Source organism: Dermacentor silvarum, chromosome 1 (assembly GCF_013339745.2).
Source record: "Dermacentor silvarum isolate Dsil-2018 chromosome 1, BIME_Dsil_1.4, whole genome shotgun sequence".
Lineage (NCBI taxonomy): Eukaryota > Metazoa > Arthropoda > Arachnida > Ixodida > Ixodidae > Dermacentor > Dermacentor silvarum.
In genome coordinates, this window is record NC_051154.1 from 81739138 (window position 1) to 81751706 (window position 12569).

A 12569-nucleotide genomic window follows, 5' to 3' on the forward strand; every position below is an offset into this window, starting at 1 on the left:
CGGAGCTGTAAAGGAGGTCGCTGACAGCGTACATTGACACCACCAGGTAGTGACGTGGTAAGAGCTCAGTTGGGAGCTCCAGGTTGATTCTCTTGTCAAGATATCGCTAAGACTGCCGCCGCAAACCGGGGCTGCATTCACCGCTGCGCATCTTTGGCAAGCTGCTGCGATAATAATTGTCGATTTATATTTCGCCCATGGCTGTTTTAGGTATGCAATGTTAGTGTTTCCAAAAATGCATATGAACGTACTGTAGATTTTTCCGTCCAACAGGATGCAATAGGAGCACGAGTGCAGTATATCTATTACCCATATGACTGATACGGCAATGCAGAATAGCTAGAACTATCTGCTGAAATTTTTGGTTCATATATCCGCGTCATGGGTGAACGGAAATATTCTGGCACACACTGAAGTTCGTTCGCGATCTCTTTTTGTAATCTTCCAACAATAAGTATCACTGGTATTTACAGTGCACGCCGAACAAACGAACACTTACGTGCATACTTCCGAGTTGGTTACGGAGAGTCCTCTTCCTTCTAAGTCGGCATAGAAAGCTACGGCGCAATAGGAGTAGCGGCGCACAAATTCCATGTACTGGCAATTCGGCGGAATGCCTGAAACAGGCAAAAGTTCAATTCAGACCGGGAGCTGGTACTTGAAAGTGCGCGTTGTCATGAATCTTTCAAGTGGAAATGTTAACCTCTGGACGAATTAAAGTTGAGAGAGAAAGAGAAGGAGATGGGGGGATGTGACTCTTACCAGTTGGCGTAGTGAAGGTTCCTGTTGGAACACCACGTTCCGTAGTCCGTACACCACCGTGAGGAATGGTGGGGCGTGGAGTGGTCAAATTGTGTGTTTGTGCGATGCAATCCAACATTCCTAGTGTTGCAATCAAGGAGTTTCTCACGAACTTCATATTGCCCGTAAGTTCTGCGTGGTCTCTTACATTACAATCGTGCCGCTGCTCCAGTTCATGAGTGCATGCGTTGAACTTCGCTATGATCCTGCGCAAGACAGACATTTTTGAGGAACTCAATTGCATACAAACTGATCTTCCGTAACTTATTGTTTTCGTGGCCATGCGACGGTTAGAGAATCATTCACGCCTGACAAATAAAGAGGTTCTATAGCCGCGTTTACATGAATGCGACAATAATGGCGCATCGCATCGCATTTGTAGCGCATCGATTTCATGTAAACAGCGGTAATGCGCTAGAAAGGCATCGCATTAATGCGCCAGGCGAGGGTAGATTTACGGGCGCGAGTCGACTCACGCACGGGGCGCTCCCTTCACGGGAGAGTTAATGCGCTACATGTAAACGCCTTTCCCAAATGCGCTTGGAAATTCGACGCGCTATTGTCGCATTCATGTAAACGCGACTTATGGTATTCATTGATCATCAAGTGACTAGCAAAAAGATGCTTTACTGCAAGATAGCACCACCGTCAGCATTTTGAGTACCGATGATTGACGAAAAAAAAAAAAAAAAGATGAAAAGACGCTTTGGTTGGAATGAAGCGTCATAACAATTCAACAATGAAACCAACAACGAGAAAAAGTGACACTACGCGAACACGCGGTTGAGGTATAGTTTTCTTTCGTTGTCGCTAAACTGTCAGAAATAAACCCTATAAACTTTGTGACAAAGTGATTAAAAGCAAAAAAGAAAGTGCTGTCTGTGCACTGCGGGTATCTCAATATAGTTCGGTTACAAGAGCGCATGCCCCTGCACACATGAATTGCGGAACAGGAGATGAAAAGTTATTGCGGCTGATGAGTGTTATCTTAGCTGCGGAAAAGCAAACGAAACCATGTCTTAGGGCCGTTTACTCTCGTAGGAGGACAGGAATATGCGTGGTTCTATCCCACTTGCCAGATAGTGTCTGCACATGCGCACACATTCCGCACCTGCACATACTCTTTTACAACGAAAAGATGCGTCCCCCGCCACTCCTGTAAGACAGTGCTGCAGTGCTCCTGACTTTCGCACAATCTGCTTTTCCCTTAAATTGCCGAGTAACGCAACAAACCTACATTATATCCAGCGTAATTCTTCGGCATGACACTGCAAGCACTATCGTTCGCTCTATCCCGCACACCACCCTTCACTTCACGCAAGTATTTACATACAAAACTATTTTCGTGACACTTAATTTTGCTTATATCTATTCGCTCGCGCAACGTATCGCGTCCTCCAAAGTAGCCCTCGCATTCAAGTTTTAGATTGTTGGCTTGGTACCACGTGCACCTGAACCAAGGCATGACGAACCAAGGAACGAAAGTACCCAACCGACCGACAAAATTTTCGGCTCCTACTTACCGTACGCAATAAAACATGTCGCCCTGTGATACGCATTTTCGTGCGAATGAGCCTTAAATGGGAATATTTATGCTATTTATGCACCAACGGCCAATGTAGCCATTCACAGAGAACTGTGGTAGCAGTTCTAAACCAGCATACTCCCTCATTTGTATCATGGTGTGAATACAAAGGAGAAAGAACGTGGAGGGGAGGGGGGTCATTTGCCTTAAGTCCGGTCTCTATATAGTTCATGCTCACTTAACGGAGCACTGCCAGGGCAGCACTCAGTCTCCTCCACTGTGTTTACACCTCGGTGGAACACTTGGGCGTTACATCTCAGTGGAGCACAGTGCAGGGCGCGAATTATCGTGTTTACAAGGTGGTGATGCCACTGCACTTACTCGCATAGCACCAGGCTTTCCGCGTGTACCAGGGGCTTCCTGAAGGCAGTTCGAGGGACGACAATGGGCTTCTGCCGCTTGCGGGAGCTCCGCTTGCCCTTCTTGCGTGAATAGGCTCTCTTGAATTTGGTTTCACCGCGGTTGGCCCGCTTCACCATTCTGTTGAACTCGAGACCGCACTTGAAGAAGTCGTACAGGACTGCTCGCCCCACGCACTTCTGCTGTGCGTGCAGCAGACGTTGCTTGCTGCCTGCAAATTTAAGTGCACCACAGGCTGAGAAGCCGAAAATGTTGGCGATTGCTTTTTACGAGTCGCCGCTGTCATGTTGGCTAGGGTAGTCTTTCCATTCGTGTTTAATAGGCCCTGCTCATACGCTTGACCGTACACTTTAAATTCAGGCAGAAAACTATTAACGATTTTACTTAAATATCATTTTATCACCAAGCACTGATATAATCGCTTTCTGTCACCGAATCTATAGGAGGAATCGCAGTGTAAGTATTTATTTAGCTGCAGATAAGCAGTAAGGACTGTCGTTAGCGGTGCTCACACGGACGACCACCTATATGTCATCGATGTCGTCGGTAATCGGCCAGACTTCGCTTTAGGTTTAATATTCTGCTGACTTGGCCGCCCATTATTATTCTTTGCGGTGCTACTGCTTGCTGACCCCCATATGCAGTGCGTTACGTTAACTGCACGCATGCAAACTTATATAAGATCCCCGAACAACAAATACCACTGCTGGGCTTGCTGGTAGACTGGTGTTAATACCTACTGCGGTGTAATGCGACGCGAAGTAAGGTGACGGAAGAGCAGGACAGAATGGGCATATAAGATCCTTTCCTGGTCTTACTTCACAATGGTTCGCGTCCTACTACGCCGTAATAAACGCCAATGTGTTTCGGTCATTAAAGGGCACGCCACACTCGAGATCCACCGTGAATTAACATTCTCCGTGACATAAATCGCTCCGTTAAGAACAACATCGAAGTGACCGCCTCTGTACAAAGGAGATGTCGACCGATCCGCCGGATACGCAATACTTCAGCTCTTTTTTTTTTTTTCTTGGCCCCATCACATTTTCGCAAGGTCGTAAATAACGCGCATATTCAACCGTTGTAGTTACACTGGCACTTTCTCTTCGAACGCAAGAGGCGCGTGTAATAACACTACAGTATATAATCAAGGGGTCAACGGAAACGCGTCTGGCGTGGGAGGCACATGGTGAATTATAGCAAACGCCTGGCAAGAATGTAAAAAATGAGCCCCCGAGCCTTCATTTCCTCGTCTTTTTAGCATATTTTTACATTCTTGGCGAGTGTTTGCTTTAGTTCACCATAGCACTGTAGTAAAAGAAAAGAGATAATGAAAACGCAGCAAAGGCCTCGAAAAAAAAATTGTTAGCCGTCTCTCTAGCTTCTGTGAAAAATATATTGTCACTAATCCGAGCATGGTTTCCGAAAGAATTGATCTACAGAGCTTGCACTGCTACACGAATAGGAATCGATACTACAAAAACTGAAAGAAAAACAATATGATGGTGGAATTTTTGTAGATGTTACTAAAGGATTTAATTACATACACCATGTCATAATGTCTGGAAAACTAAAGCACTGCGGTATTCGTGGGTTCCCACTTCCATTACTCACAATTTTAAATTTTGTTACCTGTCACATAGGCAGCAGTATGTTTCAATTGGTAACGTTGTGTCAGACAGAAACAAATTATTTCAGGGGTACCACAGCGAAATATTATCGGCCTTTTACTGTTTTTATATATCAATGATATAGTATTTATCTCTTCAGAAGTTAAGTTCATTATTTATGCGGTCGATATGACCATATTTGTCTCTTTATCTGATGAAAAACTTTTTAAGAGAACAAATGATGCCTTGGAAAGACTAGACGGCCGGACAACTAATAACAATTCATTACTTTTATGGCCCATATTGTGCGACGAAATACATGGGCGTTCCAGTTACATGTGTGCTTCATTGCATAAAAGAGCGCTTTGTTTCAAAAGTAAGTGAAACAACAGTGCATTTTTACGGCGAGTTTGATGGCGCATATCTCCAAACTGGCGTGAATGTGGAAATTCAAACTCACTGGCTACAATTCGTAAATTGCTAAATGTGCCGTAAAGTAATTAATTCTGAAGATAGTGATTTTTGTTAATTAGCTGAAAATGAGTTTTCTCAAGCTTTCTCAAGCTTTTTCAAAATTCTCAAGCTAGTAATGACGCCTCTTCGGATAATCCACCTCTAGGACAGAAGAATTATGCTACTTACCACAAGCGATTTTAAAATTTCCATAAAACTTAAAAATGACTAATATGATGGCTTCGTCGAACCTGATCTATGTAATTGTACTTGTAAGATTTGTTATTAAAGTTATTATTATTATTATTATTATTATTATTATTATTATTATTATTATTATTATTATTATTATTATTATTATTATTATTATTATTATTATTATTATTATTATTATTATTATTACACGATGGCAGGCTTCATGCTTCCGAGAAAATTCCAAAAGATCAAAGTGGTGTGTAATCTGGACATTTTCTACCAAAACGTTCGTGGACTTCGCACCAGGGCACCTGAAGTTTTTGCCAATGCCATTTTGTCATCTTTTCCTATTTTTGTTATTTTCTAAACTTGACTCTGCAGCAAAATTTCCTCTTGAGATTTTTTTCCACCACATTACAACGTCTTCCGCAGTGACAGACTTCAGTGGAGTTAAAACAAAAAGGTGGTGGCGTACTTATTGCTGTTGACAGTTCTCTGAGATGTGTAGGACGCAACGACATAGAAAGTGTGCAGGAATTGATTTGGCTTGAAGTCAGCCTCGCGCGCTGTGAAAAATTTTTAATCGGGACTTTCTATGTACCACCGAATATTTCCCCTGTCTTGTTTCATAAGGTCATCTCTCCTATTGAAAATGTATTATCCTCTCATAGCAAGCACAGAGTAATCCTTCTTGGTGATTTTAACGAACCAGGAATTGATTGGAACACGCTTACATATTCTCATTATAATCATTACATAGAGAACATATGCAGCCTGTTGTTGGACTTTCTGTCCTTCTGTTCTCTTCAGCAACACCACTTGATCGCCAATTCTGGTGGTAATTTAGACATTTGCCTCTCGAATGCTGAAGTTATAGATGTTTCCCGTTCTGACATTTCCCTTGTCCGTCCCGATAAGTTTCAGCCCTCACTTAAGATAACTGCCTCTCTGTCAGCCTTGAGGCAGAGCTCTTTCACTGGCATTAATTAATCTTCTCGCTTTCCTTTCAAGCGGGGTGATTATGTTGGCTTGTACGATTTCTTGTCCGCCACCGATTGGTCACTAGTCACAGATAAAACCAATGTCGATGACCAAATAGATCAGTTTACGAAGCATGTTTTGATCAGTATGCGCAAATACATTCCTCAGTATAGTCCTAAACATTCTAAATATCCCCGCTGGTTCTCATCTGAACTTATCACTGTCCTAAAGTATAAAGATCGCGCGCACCGTAAATCCAAAAGTCATGTGCTTACTAAGTGGAGAGAATAATTTCGCTTTTTTCGAACTCTCTGCAAACGCCTTTATAAGCGGGATCATGACTCATACTGTATTCTTGGAGGAGAGCGCCTCCGACCCGCTGGCGGAATTTTGGAAGTATATAAACAAGCGCTCTAGTAATCGCGGAGTGCGTTTTCGCCTGCTGGACTCTAGAGGAGTATAAGTCATAGTCGCGGATTGTTTTGCTGCCTATTTCTCTCCCTTATATAAACCATCAGGTTTCAACGCTGGTGTCAGTCAGCAGCACACAACAGCTCCTACATCTAGTCCTGTGTTGTTTGATGCAAAGCTGATCAGCGAATGCCTTAAGCGCTTGAAGCCTTCCCTATCCTGCGGTGCTGATGGCATCCCCTCCGCAATTTTAAAAGCTTACGGCAGTATATTTGCACCAGTATTGACATCTAGATTTAATAACTCTCTGAATACTTCCACTTTCCCTCGCATGTGGGAAACTGCTCGTGTTTTTCTTGGATTTAAGTCTGGCTGTAAAACCGATGTCTCAAATTATCGCCCAATTTCTCTTCTCTGTGCCACGTCTAAGATTTTTTAGCTTGCTCTTCACAACATATTTTCTTTTACAGTGACGAATGCGTTGATCCCGAATTCGCATGGATTCCTCACCGCCGCTCCACTATCACGAATCTCGCAAGTTTCATGACACAGATCTCCTCGCTGGTACTCCAAAGGGCGCGACACCATTTATTGTGACCTCAGCAAAGCTTTTGATGTGGTCAGCCACTCACTGCTTCTGATCAAACTTACATACTTTGGTGTTGAATCATCAATTGTAAATCTCTTGCGGAGTTATTTTATTGATAGATCATGTTATGTTAACGCCAATGGCCAAACGTCGTCTTCTTACGTGGCAACTAGCGGCGTCCCTCAGGGATCAGTATTGGGACCACACCTTTTTAAAATTTTTATTAATGACGTTCTTTCCGCCATTCGGCATTCTTCATTCCTTCTATATGCTGATGACAAAGATTTTTAAGGCAATTCACACTGTTGATGACTGTCGCATCCTGCAGTCTAACCTGCTTTCTTTTTCTAAATGGTGCAAGGATAATAACCTAACCTTGAATGCTGTTAAGACGAAAGTCATGACTTTCACCCGCAATACAGCAAACATTTCTTTTTCTTATTCGGTAGATTCTGTACCATTGTGTAGGGTCCGTGAGATCAATGATCTGGGTCTACTTTTTGATACAAGCTTACTTTTTTCAGCTCACACTAAACATGTTGCAATGCGGGGTATGCGCACTCTTGGCTCTGTTTGCCGACTATTGAGAGAATTCAATTCTCCTACACCGTCCCGCAAGTTGTACACAACAATATGTCTTCCTCAACTCGAATACGCATCGGTCGTCTCGAACCACATCTCTAGATCCAACAGTGACATTATAGATCGGGTCCAGAAAAAGTTTCTAAGCATATATCATCACAGTTTTGCTAACACGGACGCCGGGCCTTGCTGTAGCACTGTCGGGTTATTGTCATTGCCCTTACTTCGCTGCCAACGTAATCGGGCTGACGTGTTTCTATTCAAACTCAGTTGTATCATGTTTCATATTCCGTGCAAGTTCACCAAAGAATACAGACCTTTCCATGTTACTGCCTGTCACCACCAACACTCAACCATCCACAGAATATAGTCTTTATAACGCCCACTTTCATGATCTTGATATTTTTCACAACTCGCTGTCATTATTCTGTTCTGAGCTTTGCGTTGTTGTCTCTTAGTTTCACATTTTGTTCAACTTCCCTTCTCCTCCTTTTTCTTATGTATGCATTTTGCGCCGTGTTGTATGTACACTTTTCTTTTCAAGATTGTTATTGTTAATTCATTGTTTTTTTTACTGATATTCCCCTGCTGTATTTTATTTTTCTATGTATACGTGTGCCAGCACTTAGACCTCATGGTTGTTCCTGGGCACGATAAATAAATGGCTGATTGATTGATTGATTGATTGATTGATCGATTGATTGATTGATTGCACTACAGCTGGTTGTTGCGTGCTGGTCGCACAAAGTTTTCTTAGAGCAGTGGGGTATTTTACAATGACACAAATTCCTTCTCTTATCCAACTTTCACTGCATAAATAAGGCGGGCATAAGCTATAGATAACTGTTTTGGAGATATTAAGCAATCATTTGTGATGTTCTAAAACAATGCGATGGTAAAATTTTGAGAGTAAACGAGGCTAATGATTGACATACGGCAAATTTGAAACATGAATATTAGGTTAAAACAAGAAAGTAGAATATTGTTCATGACCGGAAGACTGAAGATGAGATAAATCCGTACTGCCTATCATCTACACGCTGGATGAAAGGCTGTACCAGTGACCCACCTATATTAATTATAATTTAATATGAAACTGTATGACTTGTCCTTCCCGCAGATATGTCCCATCGTCAATACCACATGCTCTATACAAAGGCAAGCGCGAGCTGTCGCTCTCATGAAGTCATCCTCTTTCCGTGCTTACTGTCGTCATCTGTCACCCTGACGTCGAGGCACCGTGAGTTGAGCTTTCTTTTTTTTTCCACCTCAGTGAAATTATGTTTGGAGAGACCCAAGTTATTTTCCTATTACTTTAGTGGCAGCTTCAACCTTTTGTTGTATTATGCTTTGTAGGTGTAACTTGTCACGCTGTTTTCACTGTACATTTCGTGCGCACTGTATACAATATCCTACCCTTCTCGCTGCAATACCCGTTAGAACCAATGTAGCTACAACACTCACTTGAAATCTGTGAACGCTGAGCTTTGGGCATGCCGTCCGAACTGCAGGCCACTCCTTGGTCTTCTAGAGCTCCGCTTGAAAAGTAGGAGACATGTTTTCGTAGTGCCTCGTCCATGAAGCAATCCGTTGAAGAAAGTGCCATGGATGTGCATTTCTGATATTCGTGCACAGCCCTGAAGAAGAAACAACGCAATAGCAACCAAACGTCACCAACAGTTTGGTAGAGAACGGTACATTCGCCCATCGGTTTGCTTTTGCCTGCTGTACAGGCTGTCAGCTGCGTATAATCAGTATAGTGCTAATCAGTATAAGTGCTAATCAGGAATCAGTATAAGTGCTAAGCCAGTCATCTGACTAACATGCGGAGTTTCGTTGCAATTGCGAACGCTAAGCAACCAGTGAGCATGAACATGTTGTATCGATGCTCGACTCTAAAATGCATCAAGCAAAATAAGGTAATCGGCGAGCCTTTCACCTTGTGGTCCACCGGTTTTGTAGTTCTACAAAAAAAATGTTTTCAGTCGTAGGCATTCTCAACACGTCATTAAAACCTAGATGCCGCCAAAGCTAGTTAGACGGACGGTAGCCGAGCAGCTACAGTTGCTCTTGAAGACGGCACCGAACGCGGCTTAGCCTCTTCGCATGCCGTCGTGGCAACAGCCCTATGTGCGCTCACTGTTCAGACCTCACGTCCCTATGAATCACGACCTTGCTCCCTAGCACGGTTCCATCTCGTTTTCAAGAATGTGGACGTGTGTATGCTGAGTTTCCCCGTTTACATGCGCCAGGTTTTTAAAAAACAAAGCGAAATTTATGCGTGTGAAACCAACTTAATGTTTTGATAACTACCTGATGCATCCTACAGTATTCTTGTTCGTCGCTTCTTTCCTCCGTTCAAGGAACCCTGCGAAATATGCAGAAAGCTGACGCGGCCACCCACTTACATGTCGGAGCAGCGGTTTTATTATTATTGCCCGCCGTGGTGCCGTGGTGGCTATGGCGTTGCGCTGCTGAGCCCAAAGGCACGGGATCGAATCCCGGCAAGAGCGGTCGCATTTTAATGGGGGCGAAGTACAAGAACGCCCGTGTACCTATTATTGGGTGCACGTTAAAGAACCCCAAGTGGTCGAAATTATTCCGGAGTCCGCCACTATAGCGTGCCTCATAATCTTATCGTATTTCTGGCATGTAGAACCCACAAATTACTAATTATTAATATATTCTTCAACTATAAATGAGTGATTTATCGTTGGTTGTTGTTGTTGTTGTTGTTGTACCGAAATAGAGTCAGGGAGGTTATAAAGGTTAAACAACGGAAAAGAGCAAATCACGAAGACTGACGCTGTCGTGGCATTAAAAAATTTTATGTGTCGTCAGTCTTCACCGCCTCTGGCTTCGATTAGCCTTGTTTCCCTGCGCCTGAGTGAGCAAGCTTTGCATTAAACTACGTGGCCGCCATCACTCGGTTTCCGCCAACCAGTTGTGCTACCGCCATGTTTCAGTGCACGTGCATACGTTGACGCTTTCATCGTTCTCCATCATCAGCCATCATCACGCCATAGGTGCACTAAGGGCTTTGCAAGACAATTTGACGCATCAGCACTTTGCTTTAAAAAGTAATCGATATAAGCAACATTACATCGACCTATCTTTGTCTCTAATAAATTGGAGCGGGCGTTACTAATCACCGCATTTAAGGCCTGCGGAGTTTTGAGCAATTGCATTGACAGACACACATCTATGGTGCGTGCGTGCCCATAGCTGCGTGCCTTGACCAGACAAAAAGGAAGTCCTTACTGGCACAGTAGTCTCCGGTCTTCGCTCATCCTGCTGTCATTCTTTTCTGTGACGTAGTGGAACGCTAGGCCACACAGAAAGAATTTGCGGAGCGCCGAGCGCTTGTGGCAAGCCGACTGATCATCCATTTGTGGCGCGTACACGATGTGATCTGGAAAGAAAAGCGTCCTATAACTAGAAATGATCTAGAAGGAGTGCTGAGCCGAGCACTCTTTGAATACAAGCACGAGCCAACAAATATTATTTAGAAGTATTTCCATAAAGTACCGCAGCTTTAGTCATTCGAAGCCATAGTGATCCATTGCATGCATATGGCGTAAGCGCCCTGTTACTGTATAGCCTTCGCTAAAGGCATGATATACGTATATTCTCACGCGAGATAACAGTTATTGAAAGCCTTCGTCAAAAGAAGTTAAGCCACTAGGAACACGAGTGCTGCTGAGTCCCGACTGCGTCGTGTCATGTTTGTGGAACCTCCTGGTGCTAGAAATCTTTGGAGAGTAAGGACGAGAGATTGCCTTGATTTCCAGAGCCTTAGAGCAAATTGGATGCAATAGTCATCCCCGAGCTAAATGCGATCATGCGAGCCGCAGCTTCGTTTCTTTTGACTAAGACTGCTCATGCTCCAGACATACCGTATCTGGTGCACGTAAGGTCACGTTCTTTTTCAACAGCACCCTGCAGGTGGCGCAGACGATTTAATCACGGGATCAATAGCAGAAAAAACAGCGGGTTGTGCCAATTGCTGCTCGCCTTCACAACAAGTATAACTGCACTGAGTGCGCTGTCTAAGCCCCGCACGTCACTGTGTAGCACATCCCTTAAAAACATTTTGGGGCCGCCATAACGCATAATGCGCACATTGATGATGTGCTGAATGCGTATACCTGTCAAAATCCGCCTTTATATTGTTATTCGCACTTCATTCGCGACTAAGGCGACCTCACCGCGCGCAGGTGCGTGTGGTTAAACCGACCGCGATGTCCTATGCAAAAGCACGCTCTTACCCATGACATCACTGCAAGAAACATTAAACTGCTCGATATTTTCCCTGATGCGATCTTCCTCTTTCTCAAGGAAGTACTCTTTCTGGGGGCAATATGTCAACTTCATAACTGTTCTGACGCATTCGACGTAGGACCGAAGTAACCTAGATGAAAGAAAATAGCGTCTTATTTGCAAGGCGGTCGACTTGTGTCCTGAAACCGCTTTCACTAGCTGCTTCTCAGTCTGCTTACTCGCAGGCATAGTCGCTGGCATCGGTGATGTGCTTTGCATCCACCTCGAGTATGCCCTCGCACTCGTTTCGACCGCTTTCGTACACGAATCTTCGACAGATCTTTTTATCTGTGCGGGAAAAGTGCGAAGTGGCTTGGGGTGACCGGGTTCTCCTCAAACAGATTTGCATGAAAACGAATACGTGAACGGCTGACGCAACAGCGCTGTCAGGAAACGCGCGACGTCATTTTGACGGCCTCGGCGGTCACCAGGCACCAGCCACTGGCGCGGTAACTTGGCACTATCCTTTCGCTCTATCCTTTCGCGTAGGTATACGGAGGGCTCCGAGGCGCTATTCATTTGACGGAGCGGCGCGCGTTTTGAGACGTTGTGGCGGTCCCTGCGTGCAGAATTTTTACGAACATGTTTGTGTTACCTTTAGAATCAGCTGAATTTCAGAAGGCTGTTTTGTTTTGAGTAGCCAAGCTACGTTCGTGATGGTGAGAAAGTGGTTGGATAGAGC

At 44.0% G+C, this 12569-nt stretch overlaps 1 protein-coding gene across 1 annotated transcript in view; it reads right to left on the reverse strand.

The window, feature by feature from the left end:
• The window catches only part of LOC119448518 (uncharacterized), a 55157-nt gene that overhangs the window by 37515 nt on the left and 5073 nt on the right, over nucleotides 1-12569 (reverse strand). Inside the window, exons 2-6 of the mRNA XM_037711789.2 lie at nucleotides 10829-10979; nucleotides 9032-9204; nucleotides 2708-2957; nucleotides 763-1007; nucleotides 500-617 (exon numbers count right to left, since the gene is read on the reverse strand). Coding sequence (XP_037567717.1) covers nucleotides 500-617; nucleotides 763-1007; nucleotides 2708-2957; nucleotides 9032-9204; nucleotides 10829-10979 — 937 coding nt within the window. The remainder of the gene's footprint in view (nucleotides 1-499; nucleotides 618-762; nucleotides 1008-2707; nucleotides 2958-9031; nucleotides 9205-10828; nucleotides 10980-12569) is intronic.